This window comes from Anser anser (assembly GCF_964211835.1).
Source record: "Anser anser genome assembly, chromosome: 1".
In the NCBI taxonomy this organism is placed as follows: Eukaryota; Metazoa; Chordata; class Aves; order Anseriformes; family Anatidae; genus Anser; species Anser anser.
In genome coordinates, this window is record NC_139720.1 from 146,096,820 (window position 1) to 146,120,816 (window position 23,997).

The 23,997-nt window shown below is 43.4% G+C and overlaps 1 protein-coding gene across 3 annotated transcripts in view; it reads right to left on the reverse strand.

Annotated features, from left to right (window-relative positions):
- Window positions 1-23,997, reverse strand: part of LOC310892161 (tumor necrosis factor receptor superfamily member EDAR-like) — a 52,739-nt gene that overhangs the window by 16,689 nt on the left and 12,053 nt on the right. For 2 of the 3 annotated variants that reach the window (XM_083819546.1, XM_083819545.1), the window contains exons 1-5: window positions 23,554-23,997; window positions 10,443-10,511; window positions 9,555-9,677; window positions 8,179-8,360; window positions 3,105-3,190 (exon numbers count right to left, since the gene is read on the reverse strand). The exon at window positions 23,554-23,997 is cut by the window's right edge. In XM_083819546.1, the coding sequence (XP_083675672.1) occupies window positions 3,105-3,190; window positions 8,179-8,360; window positions 9,555-9,677; window positions 10,443-10,511; window positions 23,554-23,556 (463 nt within the window). In that variant the 5' untranslated portion in view covers window positions 23,557-23,997. The remainder of the gene's footprint in view (window positions 1-3,104; window positions 3,191-8,178; window positions 8,361-9,554; window positions 9,678-10,442; window positions 10,512-23,553) is intronic. The other variant, XM_083819547.1, reaches the window with a different exon arrangement.

The following is a 23,997-nucleotide window of genomic DNA, read 5'->3' on the forward strand; positions in this document are numbered from 1 at the left end:
TAATGGTTCTGTGATTCTGTAGCACACATCCTCATGCCTATGTAAGCACACTCCCTGCCCTCTACAAGCACTTTTCCCACAAGCCACCACTGAATACTGACATCTCTCAAAGACCACAGAGAATTATTGCTTTTATCCTTCACTCCAGAGAGAGATTTTCAACGCTGCAATCTGGTGACATGTTTATCTCAATTAAATATCTGACCTATACACAAAATCTCCCTCTCCTCCCCCCGTGATCCATGGCACTTGTGCTATTTATATCTAAGTCACTTGAGAAGAAAGAATAAAGGTGACACAGGCTCATCGGGGAATCTCTTTCTCACTTTCCATATTCTTTACACTACTGTTTCCAGATGCTGGGACACAGGGCGTTCATCTTGTTTCTTCAGCCATTTCAAGGTTTATTGACTGTTTAGGAGATGAAAGTTGCACAGCAGGCTCTTGGAGTTGAAAGTTATTTGTTTACCCTTTGATCAAAACCAAATACTTTTCTGCCAGATAAAATGTACAGTCAGGCAAAGTCTTTGAGTAGGTTTCCCTGCAGCAGCGCACATACCCAGCTTAGTTTGTGCTCTGTGGCCCTGTGTAACACGGAGGCCAGGCGAGGTATATATACCCCAGCAAGATATTTTTGCAGCTAAGGAAAACACCACTGTCCTTCAGTCCCGGCTCAAACCTAATGAAGGCCTAAAATGGGATTTGTCTGCCCTATTTTTTTTTCTTAATCTAGAAGAAAAGTATTAAAGCCAGAACTTGTCATACCCAGCTTCCTACTTTGAAGTAATTTGCCACCCTTGTTTCCTTGCCATCTTTTGGGTCAACTCTCTCCAGTTATGTGCCATACAGAGGAGTATTTGGATAAAAGGCAGCTCTGGGGAGCAGCACCCTGGCAAGATTTTAGACATCATGAACCAAATTATCTGAGATTAGTGATTTGAGGGATTTGGATTTTCAGAACCTTTCTGACCCATTGAACAATTGTAATCAAATGTTTGGTTTCACGGACCTGATTAAAATGGTTATGTTTACTCTTTGTACGGCTAACATTTTCTACATTAATATTCAGTCAGTTTGTAGGTTGCCTAAATTCCTCCCAAAGATAGTATATTTATTCTTGTGTTTATGAAGTTAAAAATGCATGTGGTTAATCCCTTGTGTAATTGACACTTTCCTCGCAAAAGTAAACACATTATATGTAGTATCTGCCAGATATCCTGCAAAAGACAAAGATTTGTTTTTGGAATTGAGAAGTAGCCGTAACATCTTGCAGTAGTTCCTTGCCAGATGAGTAAGCTACAATATGTTTGATACTACCAAAATTCCATTTCAGCATGTGTTTAAGGCAGACCATTGCAGCTGAAGAAGCGATTCATCTCCAATTAATCCTGCTATCTCATGCCATCTTTTATTTTGGAAATGAGGCATATTGGGGGTGTTTGAATCTATACCGGCTGGTGGCATCTGAAGGAACTGTTGAGATGAATACCCCGCACCTTGAAGCAAGACGTGGCATGCTAACAGGGTAGTTTGTTTGTCTGTTTGCCAGGTACGACCGATCAGCCGCTAATCAAGTCAGGCTCTAGGGCCTAGCTGGCTTGGGTGCCCTCAGCAGCGGTGGGCTATTGGCTAGCAGCAGGCATGGCTATATACCCATCAACAGGGCAGCCAGCCTGCACATGCATGCAGGAGAAGGTGTGTCCCACACCGCATGCCCTCATCTCCCACCGAGCCTCCTAACCTCGTGTTTTCACCTACCTCTCCGCCTCCTTCCCACATCTCGCAGTGGGGCTCTCCCTCGCACCCTTGCCTCGCCTCCTAGTACAGACCCAACCTCACCAGAATTGTGCTTACCCTGCCCTCACCCACTCCTGCTTTCTGGGGTAGAAGCACACATTTTGGGACCGGCTGGGGTCCTGCAGCCAGGCAGGGTGAGCTGAGCAGCCAGGCTGCACACACACGGGTCAGGGGAGTACCTCCATACGGGCTGTCACCGCTCACCAGGAGCTCTGCAGGGTGGTATTTATCCCTGGCTAAGGGGAGCTCCTCTGCTTTAGGAAAAGTAGTAGCTGTTAATAACCAATCCTCCTCCTTTGAAGTGGCTTGCAGGGTACCAACCACACATGGTTCAGCAGCATCTGAATTAGGTAATTGCTATTTGTATACATAAATAAATGCTCGGGGAGCTTTTTATCAACCACTGCTTTCAAATCCAGCAGGCAAAGTACTCCAATTCTTTTTCATGGTAAGGACTTTTAAAAGAACAGAACATGGAGGGGACTTTGTTTTTACATGCATCAGGTTTCTCTGGGGGACTGGCTGTTTTCGTCTTTTTTTATTATTATTTATTTTTCTCCTGGTCTGCTCCAGATTCTGAGCGAGCATCCAAGTCATTTGCTCATTCAGAGGGAGCCTCAGTTTTGCTTTTCACTTTCTCACTTTCTTTACGCTTTAAAGGAGAATGCAGTCTTCTTGGGGGGATTACGTCTGCTTTAGAGTGCTACTGCAGGGCTGTCCCCGCTCCCCACAGCCTGAGAGTGGCTATTGCACACACGAATGTGTACTGCCAACATGTTGCACACACTTGCATATATTTTTTTTTCAACCAGCAAACTACAGGCATTCCCCTTTTGTCAATGAAATATACAGTTATACCTCTTATCATTGCTGGCTATCACACTCCAACATTAACAGCTGTATCACTTTGAAACCAAAGGATGTAAAAAGGTGTGATGTACTTTTACAAGGATCTATAAAGCGTCCCATGTTTTCTTCATAGCTGAACTGAATAAAAAATTATAGAGATTTGTGTTGTCTTGCACCTACTTGGTTAAATAAAGATAACTACTGCATGGGACATCTTAACAGATGAAAACTGGAGTATAACAGAACAATAGCAGGTCCTAAAATCGAAGCTTCTGATCTCTCCCCAAATGTTCAGCATTTGCTTCCTTTGTTGGCAAGGCTATTTGGAAGCAGAAATTGTTCTACTGGAGACTGACATTGTTTGAACATCATAATCATCGCTAAAAAACTTCATATTGAGTTTCCAGATGATCTGAGTCAAAACCAGATGAAATGCACAGAAATTGTCGAGCACTTACATTCTTTGGTGTTAGGAGGCGCCAACAAGCACGAGTAGCAAACCATCCCGTATATGTTTCGAGGTCTGTTTTCCAGCATGTAGTAACTGAAACGAAGGGCAAGATGAGGCAAAACAGTGTAAATTAATATACTGCAACTGAGCATGGTTCAGCAGCAACCAATTACACTGAGATAAAATCATGTAAAAAAAATACACCAACTTTTATAAGCAATTTGATGCAAAGATTATTCTTTTTTTTTTTTTTTTTTAACTGCCTGAATGGAGACAGTGTTTCTCTTCTTCCTTTTACCCCTAAAAGACAATTAATCAACCATCAAGCCTACATGACAAGGAGTAGTATCATTGCCTAAAACAACATGATTCTCCCTGTTGAGTTCAAGCTGCAGTTTACGGCATGCCCTGAAATAAGACCTTTCAAAATAAAAGAGCATTATTTTCTGAAACAGCAGTCTTTCAGGCAAGACCACCAGCTGGATATGGTTGGCTAATTCTCTTCACAAGCACTGTAAGAATAATCTTAGTAACAACAGAGCCAAATATGAATAACAAATGCAGGAAAACACCACCCTTACAGGGGAAGCCAGATTAGGCTTCACAGTTTTTTTTCTCTAAGTTCATTGCTGTATCGTTTATAAGAAAGCCCTTGATCATAGAGTTACAGCATGAAGGAAAACTTTCCATAATTTGAACTTCTGGGCTGCCAATAAAGTTAGTCTTGAAATAAGGTAATTGGTTATGCAAGAATAGGATCCACAGACAATATAATGAGTAAATTACATCCAAATCATACACAGTTGATGTTACGGATATGCCTTTACAAATCACTTGCTAAATTTTAATGAAGAAATGAACAGTCCTAATCTATTCTATGTAGATGAGTACTCAACATAATAAACATTTTAAGCAACAATTAATCCATTCTCTGCTCTTACATACCTGTCTATGTATGTGCAGAATGTTTTTTTCTGGAAAATGTATACATTAGAAAATCACTGCTGAAACTGTCCATCAAAATCAGTTGCTCTCTAATGAATGGCCCAGCCTTCAAACAAACTATAAATGTCCAGGAAATGGACACTGAGATGCAAGGTGGAAGGTGGTGCTTGGAGGTACCTCAGAGAGCATGCAAACTGAACATAGTTCCCCTTTTTTTTCTTACTGGTATTAAAAGATTCACCCTCACTCTTCCCTTTGGCTTCTGTGCCCCATGCCCCTTCTGACACTCTGCCCTTCTCCCAAGAGCAAAACTTCATCTTTTGTCTCTTGTGGGGGCCTGCAGAATACTAGGTTGCAAAGCAGTTAATAAAAAAGCAGTAAATGACTGCCAAACCACAATAAAAAAAAAAGAAAAAAAAAAGAGAGAGAGAGAGAAAGAGAGAGTGGCAGGCCAAAGATACACATAAAACTATAAAGAAAAATACTGGACAGCTAGGATTCACAATGTAATAGCCGCAGTGGTTTAGGGAAGATAAACAGCCCTTCCAACAGACTGTTGGAATTACCAACATGTAATTAATTCACACTGGTGGAATATTTCTTGGTTTTCACCACAATGGAGAATGCTGGAGGATGGGTAAATAAGACTGAAGATGATGTTCATTGGCAAGCAACTGTTCACCCAGGTGAGTAGGAAGTTCTGCAGTTTCAGACATTGATGGTTCACCCCTATGAAGTACTGGCAACAGACTGATGTTTCTGGCTATTTTGCAATGCACCAAGTATTAAAAGCAATGTTGGAAGTATCTGATCTCTTTATATCACTAACTATAGAGAAGAAGTGGCCATTAAAAAAATCATGAATTTTCATGGTTCTACTCTTCCACTTATTATTTCTGTTTCCTTAGCACTCCCAGGCTTTGGATTTTGAAGGAAAAACACAAGAGCGGAGCCTAGACTGAAACGTGGATGTGCTTCCCAAAAGGTTGGACCTGGTGCTTAGGGACCTGGTTTAGTGGGCGACATTGGTGGTAGGGTGATAGTTGGACCAGATGACCTTGGAGGGCTTTTCCAACCTTAATGATTCTATGATTCCTTCTTAACACCATGATGGTTTATCCTGGGCTAATCTTGGTGGTACCATGTCACATTCAGGGACTTGGTCCCAGAAGCAGAATCTGGAGCCCCGGGTTTAGGTCTGCCTCCTGCAGGGACCAGGACACCTGGGAACAGGGGGGTCTGTGTTTTCAGCAGGTGACAGTCTGCAGAGAGGTAACAGGGAGGTTGTGAGCACAGAAGTGAAAGCATCTGCTGCCTTACCCAGAACTGCAGGGGGAGACTTTATCTTGTAAGAAACACACTGCTAAACCTTGTCATTCTGAAAACGGAGAAAAAAGCTTGTTTTAAAACACCTCCGAGAGGAGAATTGGACCTGGTGTAACCATGGACAAACACATTAAAAGGGGAAGAGTTGGTAGCTGAGGCATTTCTGACTACATTTTACAGAAATATTATCCCTTTGCATTCTGTCTTGTGAGAAGGCCAGTGCTTCGAGCTGAAAGTAGCTGCTGGGACAGCATTAGGGGAAGATATCATATATGTCTGCCCTGTTCTTACTCATCTGTAGGTATCCACTCATGGCTGCTGCTGGCCTAAAAAGACCTTTGCTTTGACCCGCTGTGGCTGCTCCTCGTGGGTTATGATCTCCAACATACTCCAAGAACACCTAACGGGTCATCCCATTGAGGGAGGGGACTCTGAGTTGTACCTAATTTCCCCATTATTGACCTATCCTATTCACCATGATGGAAGTGCTTCTGCATAGGAGCAGAGGGTAAAGCCTGCAGTGCCCCAGGCTATTAGGTCTAGGTACCTCCAGAGATCACTGGCGGACTAACTTTGATTTTGAAAACCACAGCTTTGGAGATAAGCCTTTAAATTCTTCCCAGGTCACAGTCTTGCAACATTCTTGTAAGCCTGACCAATAGTGTTATTCCTATTTTACATGAAAGGGAACCTGAACACAGAGAAACAATGGATGCTCTTGTACCAAAGGTCTCCTTCCTTAAAAGAGAACATCAGTAATACTGTAAAAAATATGAAGGAAAAATACCTAATTATCTGCTGTCAACTTTAAAGCAAATGATAGAAGAAGACATTTGCAGCCACTGGTAAAGGTAGCTAGTTCAGTGGTGCTTTGTCTAAAAACTTTTGGTCAGAACGTGCCATTCTCATCTTTTCTTCAGGCTGCTTTGCTGAGCTGGTGGGAAATACCAAAAAGACGAGATGCCCCCAGACAGAGACTGCAACATGCGGGCTGTTACCTGGGGAAGGTCTGCAACATGTTACTGAAGCACAGTCCTCTGAAAATGTAGACCTTAATTTTCCACTTCCACTCTCAGAGGTTCCTTGAGTTCCCTGGGCAAGGGAGTGCTGTCAGATGCCACTCATACAGGCACCTGGATGTCCCTGTGCCACTGGGGCAATAGCAAAGGGTCAGCATTGCCCACCAGCTCTCTTGCTCTGATGTAGGGCTTCTGTGTTCCCCCCCCACACACAGAGAAGAAACCTCTGGGCTCTCCAAGTTGCATCAAGACGGCTTCAGAGCTTGTTTCAGCCCAGATGTAATTTATCCCGAGACTTTAATCTCTTCAAGCTCAGAGTAAGTGCATGTTTCTCCTTAGCTGCTGGCCTTGCCAAAGCGACCCAGGAGCTGCACACAGCCAGCCTACGGCAGGCCAATTTCTGCTGCAGGTTACACCTGTGCAAACAGGATGTTTTCAGATTACTCCCCAAGCACCAGCTGTGCAAGCTGATTATTTTCAGCCAGCACCCCACTCCCACCTGGGTGACCTCATTAGTCCTGACAAAATTGCAAAACGGCGACTGTGGCCACTATTTAACTTTCTTGCTCTTTATGATGTATGAGGGGAAGTCAAGAGGGAGTTCTTTTCAAATCACATCATCAGTTTGCTTGGCTGGCAGTTAGACAAGTCCTCCTTTATATTTGTAAACTGTGAAAATTTCACACAGACTCGCTGATATAATAAACCTGGAGCCTTGCAGAGTCTCTTTAGCAGTTATAAGCAGAGTTTCCTGCGTTATAAGCTGTGTGGGCTATGCTGCGTCTGCAAATTGCACAAAAGCCAAATGTTGGGAGGAGGTGAATATCTAAACCAACAAGCCACAGTGGCAGAAATTGAAAATGTAGGTAAAGTGAGGTTGTGTTATAGAGTATTTGCTTACGCTACACACACACACAAATAAAAATTAAAATAAAAAAAAAATGAAAGCACATGCATGCTTGGATTTTCAGGCTTCCAAAGGTAACTTAGTGAAGAATATATTACTAATATATTCAGTGTAGCAACTGCTTTCTCATCATTACTATCAGAATTACACTGAGCTTAACAGGCATTAAAAAGATGGACAATAAAACAGCTTATATTTTAGCCCCTTCAACAAGCTCTGGAACTTGTTTTTACTCTGAATGAGAGCACACGCACTACATTAGCAGCCCCTTACACCCGTTTCTCTCTGTTGACTAAACACGAACCATCTCCTAACAGCTCTGTTAGCTAACACTGTCAGCTACTGACAAATTTGCCAGCTGGTCACATTTGGAGAAGAGAGATTATGTGTTCGTGGACACAGACTTCCAGTGCCAGCATGGACCTACAGGGAATCCAGGACATCTTCACGAAGCTTATTCATAGGATGCAGGACCTATGAATAAGCTATGAATGAGGACAATGGGGACTTCCAATGTTGTAGCTAGAGGCCAAGATGTACTTCTTAGAGCATCTACAACATCACTGCACACCTATACTACATGAACTACTTCCTTTCTGTTTCTATGAACAGGAGAAATTTCAGTTTTTCTAGTTTGTTCCCAACAGTTGTTTCTTCAGTCACTGAGATTTCAGTACTATTGATGAGGTCTTCTGATTTACTAAATTCACCAATACTTTTGAAATATTTACACTTACTGTTTTAGCAGGGACTAAAAGGTGTAAGTCACCAATATTGTACTACAACCAGCTAGGACATGAAGAGAAACTGTCAGAGATTTTGACATTAAAAAAAGTATTCTGCTGTGCCTTGGGTAAAGCAAAGGTCTGTAGTTGAATACTTACCCTGGGAGACAAGGTCCACACTCTGCATCGTTCTCCTGATCGCCTGGTGTCAGGACTGTGGCTCGAAAAAATCCCTCACAGTCTTTGTGCCGTCTGCATATCTGGTAACCTCCTCTGGAAAACTTCTCTGACGGGCAGGGGATGCAGCCATAGTCCTCGTCTTTGGTGCCATATCCGCAGGTCTGCAACAACACAAAATCGTTGGAAAGCAGGCCTGTGTTGCACACTGGCTTCTAGGAAAAGGGAATGCAATACCTGGCACAGTATAGTACCAAGTCCCTTAACATCTGTCCTAAAAAGGCCAGGGAAGGACATAAGAAAAAACACACTCTGCCCTGGAGAGGAAAATGGGAGCTGGGATGTCATACTCCTTGACAGTGACCCCTCAGGGCTATTTAAATCATGTTGCAGCCTTAGAAGTGAATTTCAGCTGCTGCTCAGATAAAAAATGAACTGAAAATTGGAGAATTGAGAATAAAATTGCAGTGGAAACAGAGTTCCAGCAGGGATATCGGTGATCTTGTTTTCATGACAGGAGAGGCCACAAGGACCGTTAGAAAAAGCAAGGTTTGCATGAGGTTTGGTAACCCCTGAACTCACGTGTCCCAGATGAATGTTACGTTTAGATTAAATAAAACTAATACGAAGTGGTTATTATTCAAACATCCTTGTTCAGGACTACCAACTGTGTGAAATTCTTGCAATGGGATGTTTATCCCATTAAAACCAAACAGGATTTCAGTAATTTATTTTTTAATATGCAACAATTATCTGCTGTAAATCAAATGGTTACTTAGGAACTGTAATTTAAAATGTGGCAGAAGCTTCCAAGTTCCTCTAGTGCCAAAATATCTTAGCGGGAGAGAGAAATTAAATTCTCTGTGTGGGGGGCCAGCGAGCATGCCAGACTAACCTATTTATCACACAATGCTGGAATGGCACTGTCAGGTATTAAATAGCCGTTGAGATGAGAACGTACCGGCAGAGAATGTGTGTGAAGCTTTTACCTTACAACTTTTGACATACTACTTTTAACAGGCTGCTCCTGGCACGCAGCATATGGGTGTGTGGGTGCATGGTGCCTGCCCCCACAGCACACTCGTGCATGCGTGCGCTCCCATCCGAGGGATGCGTGGCCTAAAATTGCTCACGCATCCCTTTCTTTCCCTATTTTTTCTCATACCAATGCATTACCACCTTGTAACAAAGCATTTGTTTTTAGGCAGGGCATTTTCCATCCTAGAATTGCCTGCCGGCTCGCTAGGCATGGGAGAGACTCATGTTGTAGACTGAGTGCGGCCCCCTTGGCCACCTCTCACGTTGTGTTGGCAGCTCAAGACACGTGTCCCCCAGCCAGAGGAGGATGCTGAAGTTACCATGTACGGCTCTTCACCCGGCTCGCACTTGGGACAGTCGTGGCACATGCCGGTGGTTTGGTTGTAGTATTCGTTCTCGCCGCAGTTGGAGTATTCAGCGCTGGCGGAGTACACCAGGGAAACCTGCACCACAGACACCAGAGCATCACTGCCACCGCCTCCCTCCAACACACCTTGTCCCCTCCCCTTGCCCAGCCATTACAGTGGGTCTGACCTTGTGCCATGAGGCATCCCCAAAGCTAACATTCAGGTGCTGAAGTAGTGCCGCTGCATGGGATGGAGGCGGTCATGGATTTCAGCAATTTGGTCCTGTTAAGAGTTTCTCAGAGCACCGACCTTTGTGCCTGTTGTCATGGCTGCTCCTCAAAATATTGAAGGCCGTGGTTCCTGACCTGTTATTTCTCCTTCTCTCTGGTGCAGTAAATGCCCGAGTTTACTCTCTCCCCGCTCCCAACTCTAATGAGCCTTCACAAATGTGACTGTAAGGGACAACTATAACAACCTGAGATAACGAGTTGCCTCGGGCCTCAACAGTGATACGGCTGAGTTTCATGTGACATCCAGGCTAATCAGCTCCTCCAGAGCCTGGTGGGCTGGAGCAGATGTCTTTTCCGCTTCTGCTCCATTTTGGGTCCTTCTCCTCCCTCCTCCTCCCTATTAACTTCTCCCACACACTGGGAAATACAGATTTAAACAGATGTTCCAGTCTAAGTGGCACTGAAGGAGATGCTTAAGTGTTTTATTGAATGGAAACTGATCCCTGCACCAGTGTCCGGTGCTCAGCTGTCTGTAGGTGTGTCTTAGCAATTCATAGATGTTTGCAAAGACTCGAGCAGAACCCAGTGATCTTTGCGCGCTGGAAATGCCTGCATGCATGTGGATACCTACCACCAGAAAAGGGAACACATGAGTCCATTTACATTCACCCAGGTGAGCCATGTTCTCTTGATATTTTACCTGAAACGATAGAATTGGTGATTGTTTATGAACATCAGTAAATATTTGTGTGTGTTGCCAAAACAAGAACAGAAGGGCTCATCATCAGAACAAAGGTAAACGGGAGTGATGCCTGGAGCTATACGGAGGTCTAAACAAAGAGAGGGGAGATGTGCACGTGCACTCACACACACACACACACTGCTGCACATCTGCCTCTCTGAGAAGGCTCACTGCATGAGGCAGCCTGGCCTTGCAATCTGCATACAAATTTGTCAGAGATGAGGCTACGAACCCTGGCATTTGCTGGCTTATGGAGAAGTCCTCCTATGGAGGTACCGAGAGCTACATCATGATCACTAAATAAAAGAGGGCTGGGGGTCAGTAGCCCAGCCCGGCTTGTGTCCTCACCCCACCACATCAGATTTGTCAAGAAAAGATCTAGATGAAGCATCTAAAAGCTGAGCCAGGGAGTGACCTGATAGCGAGTGGCACAGGCAGCCACCTTCCTCGCTGGCTCCCACAGACCTGCTGGGAAAGCCCAGAGCTGCCTTTGCTAACAAGCCTTGGCTTCTTTTCGTAGGCAAAGCTGTAGATTTAAGAGCTTTAACTCAAGGAGGAAGCTGAACTTTGTATTTTAAGTGCTATTACAATGGCTGGGGGGGAATAAAGGCTGTGATCTCTATTGTAAACACACGTGCTAATTTATTTCATTTTTTTTCAAATTCAGTTCTATGAATAACTTTGAATAAGAGCTAATGTTGCATATTCATGTACTGGATTTCTTTCTAAGGGATAAAAAGAGACAGGAAAAAGCAACACAAATTGTTTCTCTAGCATGATACAATATATTTAATGGTATTGTTACAGCACATAGTATGCCCTAGGGATCTTACAGCTTCAAATTGCAAATGTTTGAGATACATTTGCAACACTTTGGTCCTAGTAGATGTAAACTGCTTTTTAAATTTTCCACATCTCAAATACTGCAAGGTTTTTTGGCTCCCAGAAGAGTACAATTGCTGCTTTGTGCCACTTTCAAGCATACAATCTCCACTAGAGCAGCACTGTAGAATTTGAGATAGCCACTAACATTTACATTTTTAAACACTAAATGGATTAAGCAAAGATTATATCACGCCGGCATCAAGCTAGGAACTTGCTTTATATGTTCCTTCTAGCAACTGGGCTAGCTGAGACAGGTAACCGGGTGGGTGGGTGGGTGGACAAGCTGAATTATAAGTATATTCTTTTCTGCAGGAAATTGCACTTTGAAACCTAGAAACAAAAGAGAATCAGAGATAAATTGTCCTAAAGCTGGAGGTGAGAGATGGAAAATAGTCATGCAATTGCATAAACTGTCAAACATTTAAGTTGGACAAAGGCTTTGGCTATGACAGTATAGTTACTTGGAAAAGTTCCAGGAATATAATCTTCACACACATGTCTGTTAAATTGAATCCTAATTATAAGAGAGCTTGTTAGACTTCATAAATGAATATTATCAAGGCTGTTTCCACACTGGTATTGCAAAGTCATCACATTTATTATAAATTGGGTCTGGACACAGAATTTCAGTGGTGAAGTTTGAATCTGTAACTTTACAGTAAAAGCATGTCTTACAGTAAAAACATGCTTCAGTTGCTTTCAAGCCACCCAGATGTTTACTGTTTGAGGTACTTACATGCAATCATGGCCAGATTTGAAAAATGGAAACGAAGTATAAGCCTATTAATGTATAATACAATCTTCTCTATCCATTTGGTATTTATTTACATAAAATGTTGAAAGTGTCAAGTTATACATACATACATAAAATATTTTTCTATCTCAATATAAATATACATGTAGGGGTATGTTTTGTGTGTAAACATACATTTTTTCCCCCTGCATTCTGTCATTACACATGGCAATATGTCAAGCATATGGCAAATATTAACTGGAAAAAGCCAGTTCAAAGTGCTGAATGTGACCGGATTAGAACACTAGGGGAGATTTTTTTTCCCAGACTGGAAAACCAAAACGTTAAAATTAATTATTCTCCCTTCCTCCCTCCCTCCCCCCCGCTGCACCCATTCAAGTATGTTGCTATAGACTGACAATGTTATTTTCTGTTTGTGTGTTTCATCTGTTTCTTTTTTTTTCCCTGTTTTTATTTTTGTTTTTGTTTCCTTTAGAGTTAAAAACCAAAATGTTTATTTTTGTAATGGAGGAGGGGGGAAAGTCTGATGCAGGAGGTTTCTGGCAGTAGGGCCATAGGTAGCCCCTCAGCTGGGATGATACCTGCTGGTATCTACCAAGACATGCTAGGCTGCTCTTGGGCTTGATGTCAATTTTCAAGCATTTTAATTTACACCCACACCATATCATCTACCACACATTAATCCCATGTGCACAACAAGGGATTTTCTAGTGCTAAGATCACTTTTGAGCCTAGCTGACATATGTAGAAACATGCAAAGCTTGGACAATCTGCCTGCATCTGCCAAGAAGCAGGAAAAACAACAACAACAACAACAAAAAAGCACAACCAACCAACCAAACAAAAAAACTCCAGTTATTATGGTCCCTAACCATTAAAAGTAATTAGCTCTGGGGAATTCTTGAACAAATTTACAGAAGGTGCCCCTTCCCTTCCTATTCCCAGGTACACAGTGCTGCTGGGGGCCTCCAGGAGTAAAATGAGGAGCCCTGGGCCCTGGGAACAGGTAGAGGGAAACACTGCTTTACACAAATTTGGCATCCATGCATCCACTCGGGACATGTCTGCTGTCTCACACCGACTGCCATGATGCTGGCATTGGATGCTGCCTCAGTAGTCCCAAAGGGCAGAAATCGAGCTCCAGATTTGAAGCAATCCAGGGGCTGTCCCCTGCGGACACAGGGCATACTAAGCAACTTCTTAATTCAGGAGATGAGGAGCAGATCATGCATCTGTGTAGAGCTTTGCTGCTCCAGTAAAACCCTTTATTTATGAATGTTTGGCAGGCAAAGCTGAAGTCTTGGTCTACTGCTGATCTTTTTGATTACTGGTACTAAAGCGTGTGTAGGAAATCCAGATTTAAATGTGTACCGGTGCACAGAAACAATTTAGTAAATCCTTCTTTGCGCCTCCACCATACAGGATTTTTGGGAAAGCCTCACTTTGTGCTGGTTTTGTCCTACAGATTCAGTCCTTCTTCATGTGCACGTAAATATCTGCTGCAGAATATGTCAGCTGATTGGCGTTGAGCTTATGGCACTGAATATTTGACCAGAGTGGAGTAATGTCAGTCTGCATGTTTCAACTAAAACAAATGACCCTGTCCCATAGGATGGTGGGCAGTGGTCGGCAGGAAGAAGCTGGAAGTATATTTTTGGAGGGACCACGTAATGGCCCCCATGCAGTATGGGATTTCCAGCTGCTCATCTGCAAAGCCCTCCGCACATCCTGACTCAATGCTTCAGCTGAGGACAAGTGGGTGTCAGGAGAGGAGGTGTAAAACAAAGCTTGGGTCTTTGTGGATCAGGTGTGCGACACACAGCAAGTCTCAGCATGACTAGAGGGGGTTGCTAATTACAGCCATATTTGCCTTTCAGGGCATATTCATTAATAACTTAGGAATACACACAGAAGTTGACAGGAAAAGGAAGACTATTTTCCCGGTGGCAACCACAGCAAGAAGTGCTAGAGACTCGCTGTCTCAGCTTCTCTCCAGGAGACTGCGAGGCACAGGTTTGGCCCGGGGCAATAGGAAAAGAGACGCCTGAGACCCTGTTACTCAAATATTTCTCTTCCCAGATGAAAGGTCCTTCTGTGCAGTCTTTGCGGCATGTTACCATGGCCTGGCAGGTACACACAAATAAATAAATAAATAAATATATACATCCCCAGGCAGAAAATGCTTCGTTCGTGCTGTCTGAAGGATAAAGAGCAGCATTTGCTGTAGTCAGCTTTTGAATTTAATTTACTTAGATAATTAAGTAGTGCTGCCACTAGGTTTACAGTATCCATGAGTAAATGGAGTAAATATACAGAATACACAAACACTGAGGTTACCGTAGTTGGTGGTCTAAGCTAAAACTCATAACTTCTGATAGACAGCCTTAACTGTTATTTTAGTTCTGAGTCTTCATTGTTAACACAGTGTAAAAGCTCATTTCCTATCATAGATATTTTTTGTCTTTTAAAAAAAGTCTGTAAAAAAATGAGAAGGAACACAAGGATCAAAGATATCTGTGCTTCTTAATGTTGCAGAGAGGATTTTTTTTAGTGTCTGCATTTCTTTAGTTTCATCACTGATGCAGGTACACTTCAAGGATGCAAATCTTGACTTCGTGAGAGGAAAGGCACAACAGCTGTCTCTGAGAGCTTTGCTATTTTGATATTTCTGTACACACACAGACATATCTGTCTGGGAAGCAGAACGCTAGACAAAAGGACTTGTATAAATAAATGTGGGTAGACCATACGAACTTCACAGGTGCCACCAACAAATCCAGTGCCTACCCTGAGTTCCCAACGTTTATGAGAGGAACCTCGTGAACTGCCTTTTCCACAGATTATCACAGTTTCTCACACGCACTTGGTAGATAATCTTTGTATGCTCCCGATGCTGCTAAATCCTTCTTAACTAAGATAAGCATATAATCCTCACTGCAGGGCCTCATAAGTTTCAGAGTTCAGCAGCAGAGTTTAGTTTGGCTCCAGCCTCGCAAAAAAAGATGCGGTTTGAATTTTCTTTTCAAGAGGAGAGAGGCATCTCTGAGCCCGTCATTGAATGACAATGATGGCAGCACAAGCCTGGCAGGAAAATAAACTTAGACAACTATAAGCAAATGAAAACATGGAGATTATGAAGAAAACTATTGTGTAGTCTTGGTTACAGTTTGTATTGTTGTGAGCACCAGAATATTGCACAGAACAATATAGCATTTGCAGGACAAGATGAACTACACAGTTTCTCATATCTGCTTTATATCACTTCGACCTTGCAAATACATGTTAAAAACAACCCCAGAGAAAGATGTAAAAAGCGTTACAATGCTACAACTCTATTCTTCCTTTTACCTGAAACATCAAAAGGAAGCTACAAGAGCTCAAGCTACACATACCTCTTTAATTGCCTCTGTGATCTGGCACCTCCACCAGAAAAATAATTCATTGCTCAGGTGTAGGAATGAGATTTTTTTTCCAGTGGTAGTTGCGTTGACTAGAGGAGACATAGAAGACTGCTTGATTTGTTAATGGGGGCACCACATGCTGAAGACGCGGGGGCAATGAAGACTAATAAAGAGCTGTGTGTTTCCTCACAGACTGGCTTATCTGGAAACTACATCTGGAAGTCTGTATCGAAAGCTGTTTTCTCATCTTACACAAAGACACATGTTGGTTCTCGTGTAGACAGGCCATCAGCTTTCTGAAAAATGTTTTCAGGAAAAAAAAAAAGAAAGAAATGATGTGATGCAGGAAGAAAAGCAAAAGAGAGAGGGAAAGAAAGGCCCTTTTAAGCTTGCTTTGTGCATCCAGCTCACCTGCCTGCGGAAATGAGGGCAGAAATTAGGTGCGAGTACCCACAGTTCACTTTAGTGGTGTTCCTGCTTGGAAGGAGGGTATTTTGTGGGGACGTGATGGAGCAATAAGAAGGCCCTCATGACCTCTGGATGTTTGGGTTGCTGCCATGGCTTTCCTGTCAGTGTTATTTTATGCAAGCAAATGCTCATGAGGGCAAAAAATGTGAGCAGGGGCCTGTACCTTCCTCAAGTCAAAAGGCTGCTCTGACCCCTAGGCTAAGTAACGTGATCTCTTTTGTTTTCTATAATTAAAAAAAAAACAAACAATAATAATCTGGGATTTGTTCTAACACACAACTAAAAAAAATAAAATCAGAAACCTCACGTCTGTAATGAGGAAAAAAAAACTTGAGTTTTTTTGGCCAGCCCCCATGAGGATTTTCCTCAGTGGGAGAGGCTCACTTTCAACCCCTCTGAAAGCAAAATTTTTTGAAGATGATTTACATGAAGACATCCCTTTTATTTTGAGCCCCTCCTGCTGGGAAGTGCTATAACATATTCCTCCTGGCTTGCTCACTTCTTGTCAGAGGGCCTGGGCTGCTCTTGTAGGAAAGGCCAGCAGCGGGCAGGTGGGAGAGGCTGTGCCATGCACTCCTGGGGGGTTCTGGAGTTTTCCATGGAGAGGGATGCAGGCCAGATCTGACACCACCGGGACAGACTGTAGATGAGCACATATGCTTTGGGATTGAACAACTCCAGTGCAAGAAGTAATGAGGAACTGCGTTTGTACGCTATCTGCTGGGTAATCCCAGGGCCGCGTCAGCACTGTGCTTCTCACAGGGCCTGACGCCTCACCGCCTGCCCCTGCCTGAGGGACAGGACTCTCACTTTTGGCATCGTGCTTTCAGGGGTGAGCTGAAATTGCTGGGATGAAAACAACTCACTTTAGATTCAGAAGCTCTCCCTAATTCCTAAGACATGTATTACTTCCCCTTTGGAGCAAAAAATTAAAAGCCTATTAGGAAAATACAAACCACTGATGCAGTGATGACGTTTTCCTAACATCTTTTCCTTTTTACAGGGCTTTATGCTTTCTAGATGACAGATAGCATAATGAGAACAGCCTGAGCCTTGGCTTTCATTACAAAGATCGATAAGGATTTGAGCTCACACTTTGCTTCCGTTCCTCAGGGTCCCATCCTGTGAGCTGCTGAGCACCTCAGAACATGATGATATTTGGGAAGCAGGGGATTTTTAGCACCCTGCAGAGACTGACATCCTTTCTATACTATAATTGTTGATAGACAGGACAGAAGAGAAGACATTTAGAAATACTTTACTGGAAGAAATTGAGCTGAAGTCCTACGGTGACCATCAACAGAAGTTACAGAAATTGTAAATAGAATAGAAACCCTATGGTGGCCATCAATAAATAATGTCTGTTCTTAGCTCTGCAGCACATTTGCATTCTTAGCTAAAAAACAGAATATTTGTTAGAATGGTCAAAACAGAGTTCTGTTTTTATTTTCCATGGTTTACATGAAAACATACGAATTGCTGCATCTCAGGCGGACAATGAGTAGCAGTGGTGGGCTTTTCGTAGGGTGAGCCTCTCAGGAGCAGGTCACCACATGAAGAAGAATGTCACTGGGATGGTCCCAGCCATGAAATTCAAGTACAAGTGCATTAAGCAACACTGGAGCCAATTCACTGTGTTCGGCAAACATAACAAACTCAGTATTAGGTGGTGGTCTTTTATACTTTGGTACTTGATTTCTGAGTCCCAGAAAAGCCTCTTGTTTGTCAACAGGCCTCTGTCTTGCAGACAAAGGGATACATACTCTGCCAACAAACATTATTTTTTGTATTATTCTACTTTTTACATAACCATGTTTGAAGGGAATTTATTGCTTTTGCAAACCAAAGGCTGGCTGCATTTAAATTCAGAGCTATATCCCAAGCTGCCCAAGCCACCATTGTCACTGGGGAGAGCAGGGAGAGCGGTGGGGGAGCCCTCGGCCAGGAAAATTGGCCACACAGGCAGCTGGGGCCACAAGGTGCCCGAGGGCGAGGTGGCAGGGGGTTACTGCCCTGGGATGAGCTGGTGGAGCAACCCCCATGAACCTCCTCCATCCACACAGCTCATGGGTGTGGGTCCCACCTGTGGGGACAGCGAGGGGATGGGGCCTAAAGGCCAAAACGCAAGACGAGGCCCAGTGCAAGACGAGGAGGGGTAACATGCTGGAGCAGCCAAATCGTTGGCTGTGTTTGGGGGTAGTTATGAGCTACAACCTGCTGAGGCATACAGGAGGAGCAAGCACGGCCGTGTCTAACAGCAGCCCAAGTCACAGCCCCACTCTACACACATGGCTACATAAACTGCATGTTTACAGGCATGCACGTGTACGCAAATGCTTCTATTTATACCCACATGCCCCCGAAGGAGCTGGCTGCCCCTCAAATCTCTGCTTCAGGCTGGAACCCTCAAATCTCAGATGTCCTGGTGAAGGCAAATCCCTCTGCTTCACAGAAGCACAGTTAGTGAAGAATTGGCTTTCTCTTCTGCGATACTTTCTCTTTCGAGTTGATAATCATAAAATCTCTTCAGAATTTCTCTGAGGCCTTTTTTTTTTTTCTAATGAAGGTGTTTACATTCCTAATTAAGGAGCACATTAAGCCTAGTGGTACCTTATCTGATAAACCTGTTACTAGGCTATGTCAAGCTGAACCTTCCAAGGGAGCAAGCTGGTTTTATAAACCGGTTATCCTCTGGGCTGGAAATGCGCATCCAAGAGCTTGCAATTAACTTGGGTTAATTACAAAATACCAGAAATGTAATAACATATTTAAAAATATATCACAGGTGCTAATGACCTCTTTTTTTTTTTTTTTTCTCTGCACCCACCCCACCTCCCTGTTCTTCCCCACCTCTGCAGGAACTGACAGGCTGTCACTGCCCTCCCAGTTAGCAACCCCCCAACTCCACAGGTGCTAACCATCATTCTCTCTCATGTGGTGGAATTGATTAGCATAATAAGATTGATCTGAGAGTGATTGCTTCTAACTTGCAGCTATCGTGGCTTATACTGCTGGTTTTTGGACCTGCTGAAGGAGCTAGGCCTGAGAGCTGTTTACTTAGTCTAGATATATCAAGTGGTCTAACAAAAGGGATCACTTTCTTTGCAAACCTATTCCCCCCACCCCACTGCCCCCATCCCACGCAAATCCTGAGAACTTTGTGACAACACCAGCAGCAGTGCTATGCAAAATACAAGCTTATTTGAGTTTTGTCTGTTTCAGCAGGAAAATTGCCTTATGGCTTGGAATACTAGCAAATTTTTATTGCAGTTTGCAGCTTCTTATACCCTTATATATTTTGGAGAGTAGGCAGGATCCTTCGGTTCAGTAATTCCTCTCCTGACGTGACCCATCCATAGCTTTCTGCTTGCTTGTTTTTTACCTAGTGGACCTGCTCCATGTTCTTTATGTGTAACAGTGTCAAATGCTTTATTGAAGTCCAGACTGCCCATGGCACCTGCCTCCATATAGAAATTAAAGCCACCGTGTCAAGGACTACTTAGGAGACTGCTTTTACCTACTAGGTTATATTGTATTGCACATCTAAAGGATCTTTATTTTTTTTATGATTTTACAGAAGACATAGGTGTATTTCTGAAAAGAAGAGAAAAGAAAAGAAAAGAAAAGAAAAGAAAAGAAAAGAAAAGAAAAGAAAAGAAAAGAAAAGAAAAGAAAAGAAAAGAAAAGAAAAGAAAAGAATACTAACCACTAATAAAACAACTGGAGCTATTGACCCCCAGCACAGATGGGGAGAGAATACCTTCAAAATTAGGGTCCCACCATCCAAAACTTTTATAAAAACAACCTCTCTCTGCAAGCCCCACGGCAGACTGCTGAAACCATGCTAGGCAATGAGCAAGGCAGAGCACGGGAGGATGAATGACCGTGTGTCCCACCAGCCCACATCTGCACTGGCTGGAAGAGTTGTCCAGCTGGAGAAGAAGAACTGAAAAGGGAAAATGTGTGCTGGTAGAGACTGAGTTGGAAGATTTGTGGTGCTACAACTCCACTATGCTGAGAGCAGAAAAAGAGTTTTTTATCATCCATATGCACATTTATTTCCTCATCTCATTCCAGTGATATGAGCACAAGAAAACATGAAGATGTGGTTTTAAAAGCATTGCATTGTCCTGATGTAGAGGCAGTGTGATGGAAACATGGCAAAGCATTATGTAGAAAATGAAGAGGGTAATACCCAAAGAAAATTGAAGCAATGGCGAACATCATGGTCTTGTGGTCTTGAGTTCTACAACGTCAACTTTTAGTTGTGCCCATTGTTAAAATTTATATTCATCTGAAGCTACTCTTTGATAAAAGAGTCTTTAGGCAAGTTAAGATTGTGAATGTAACTTTGAACCAATTGTAGATTTTACAATATGTAGGAAAAATGAAATGAGGACAAGAAGGGGACCTCTGGGAAGCAATGACTGTCCTAAAATGTCTGGAAGAAAAAGAGCCAGTGAGAGAAGGAAAAAAAAAAAAGAAAGAAAGAAAAAAGTGGTTTAAAGTTATTCCCAGAAATATTGAATATGCTCAAATAAACATAATCATTTCTGGTACAAACCAGAAGGTGCCACATTTTCCTACCAGATGATGAGGGATGTTGTAGTGAATAAATACAGCTCCTTCCAGCTGCCTTAATAGTTACATGTAACATCTGGTCGGTTTTGAAACATTTTGGATTTGGCTATTCTTTAAAAATGAGAACTTCCTATAGTTACCCTCAGAAGCTCTGAAATGTGAAGTGTCATCCACAAGCAGCTGACGACCTTCTGCTCCCTCTGACTGCAGTACTTGCAGAGAAAGGAGGTGCTCTGGGACAGCACTGTTTTGCACTGCACAATTAAAGCCAGATGCAAACTATCCTCTCCACAAAACACTCTTGAACAGATTTAACACTGTCCCTCCAGTGGTTAATTTAATGTTGTGACTTCATATTTGCCATATGAGTGTTTTCTTTAAACATGCTGCAAGTGAAGGTTTGCAGAACTCAACCTCCTAAACCAGATCCCGACTCCACTGGAGGGCAGCACATTAGCACTTATATTAACGCCGCGCTCACTGCTTGCTTCCGAGAAGGCAGATTTTTGTAAAGAAATATTCAGCTATCATGTGAGGTTCTGCTTAACGGAACAAATACACACCGACAGATATATACAGTGAATATCTCTTCTTAGAGGCTCTGTTAGATCACTGAATTGTTAGCTAAATGATCAACGCTAACCTGAGAATGAAACCAAGCCTGAAAGTATAGAGGTAGTTTAAAGATAAACTATTTATTGGCACCAAGATCAACAGATTCTAAATTAGCTACAAAGCTGCAGGGAATAATGACATGTGAAGTCAGATTTTTCTTTTATTTTTTTTCTTTTCTTCTTCATTTTTTTTTTAAATTCTTAGCCCCTCAGGAGATTTGGGATGGTTTGATGTTCCTCTGGAGACTTGTCAAAATTCTGTAGAAACTTAATAGCCTGCCAACATGGGTGGTTGCTGCTGGAAGGCATTTCAACATGGCAAGGGTCCTGTCTGTGCACTGCAGACCTGCAGCACTCACAGGCTGCTTGGAATGACATGAAAACAGGAGCTGTGCAGTGTCAGGACCCCGCACGCAGCTTCGCGGGGGTAACGTGCGTGTATCCCCGCTCTCCAGGGGCAGCCAAGGTGTGGGAGGAATCCATTTGGCCTCGAATCATTCTGAGCACCGCCTCAGTGTTAAATCCCACATGGTGCTACCACACCCATATACCTGGGCTTGGGTGGGACAGGGCTCTTACCTCCTGAATAGAGCAGAAATGAAGGCCGGAGGGTGAGATGAAGCTGTGTGGAAGCAGGAATCAGGGCAAAAGTTGAGGCCCAAGGCTGGAGGAGGCATGGAGGGCAGGCATCCAGGCTGGGAGGCTTAGGCCAGAGCAGGACACCAAGGCCGGGGACAGGAGAGGAGAAAATGGAAGGCTGCAGAGCCAAGCACAGGCTGTGGTTGCCCGTTGGTAGAGTCCCACCTGCTGGCCACCCCACAGCCTGCTGTGGAGATCGCTGCCTGGTAGAACTTGGTTTATGTGACCCCACAGAATGGCACAGGGCCTGTGGGGTTGGAGGCAACCTCAGCCTCCTGTGAGCGAACCACGCAGGTCGCCAAGGCTTCAGGAAGCAGAACTGGAGCCATCCTGTGCAGAGAAGCAGGATGGAGAAAAGGATGAGTCTTAAACCATCCTTGTGATGATGTTCAAGTTCCTACTTGAAGGCACGGGAGAAGATTGCTTCATGCAGTGATGTCTGCCCTGTGGCAGCACACAAAGAGCTGCTCACGCTTCCCCCGGCAAAGCTCTGCAGCACTGTGCCAACCTCCTTGGGACGGTGACAAGAATTAAAGCGAAGAATTTACTTGAATTTACCTGGTTGCATGCCATCTCGAAGGGAGAAATACAGATACTCTGTCCTGAAGCGAGAAGCTGTGTAGCTGAGGGATACCAGCACACAGAGCAGGCACCGTAGGTGAAACACAGAAATTGCAGCAGAGCAGAGGAGGGCCTTGGGCACGTTTCATGGCAGTGTGCCTTTCTGAGCAAAGCCCTGAGCTGTACTCAGGGAGAACTGTTTGGCTGAGAGGGGCCTGCTCTGGCATATTGACTGGGGCTGCCCATGGACCTCGCTGCGGCCTTCAGAGCATCTTTGCAGTGGCATGGTTGTACCTTCTGAGAGGAGTCAGGTGCTTTTGGTTACTTGTTTCAGGCTGTAGAGAAATGTAAAGTACATATCAGACACCTTTGCTGGGACTGTAGCCCTGCCTGATGGCCTGAGCTACTTCTTGTCCCTGCCTGGGTACACTCAAACAGGTTTTGGAAAAGAGCTGAGCAGGAATAGCAGAGCTATTTAGGAACCCACTAAGCTCGGAAGAGGCAGAACTTGCTGGAAGGTTGTGCTGACTCATCAGTCCTTGGATTGTGGAGCTTGTAGAAGAGGAGGTTCTCATTGTGCTTTGTGGGTTTTTGTTTTGTTTTGTTTTGTTTTTTTCATGGCTGGACATGCAATGGATGGCTTTCTCTGAGAGCCTTGCGGCCAAGAACAGAGATTTACCTCACCACGGGTTGGACGAGCATGTCTGGGCTTTATAAGGAAGAGACTTCCGAAGCAAGAGGAGGAAGCTGAGATGACCCTCAAAGAAATGGCCTAAATAGGTGCCACATAACAGATAAACTCTGTGGCCATGGCAGGCTCTGGGCAGAGGGTACAGGCTGCTGGGAAGCAGTGCAGCAGGTCACAGAGAGGAGAAACAGTGCCTGGTTGGAGGTACGTCACTCCACTCCCCTTGCAGGCAGAAGAGAAGTGCAAGGCAGAAAACAGAGCTGGCTAAAACTAAGATAACTCTAAGAAGATTAAAAATATTTTCTTGTAATTAATGGATAATTCATGGCTATCGGGATTATAAGAAAGAAGAAGAATAGCTTACAGCTGTAAATTCAAGTATTTACTATTTTGGCATTTAAGAACTTACCATAATTGCAGCAATGAGAGGCTGAATGCTCTCCTTGGATTAAACTTGCCTGGATTCAGATGATACTGCAAACACTCCTTCAGTTCATATGGACCTTTATTGGAAAACTTGGATCATAGACGCTTACTGTTTTGGATGTTGCATCCACATCTTATGCCTTCATACATTTTATTACTAAACATGGAAAAAGCATAATTCTCACTATATTTCATTTCTATCACATCTGACAGCTGCCTAGTTTGTGTTTATGTGCATGGTATTTGTGGCCAAGTATTTTAACATGGAAATTCCTTTTCAAAGCCAGCATGGATACTTTTCCTCTGCTTCATCCCCTTATTTTTGAAGGAGTGACTGTGATGGTGAGGTAACATGATGATGATGAGTTATGTTAAAATAGCCTAGTTAAAATGATGCCCTTTCATCTTCTCGACAGTAATTTCTTTA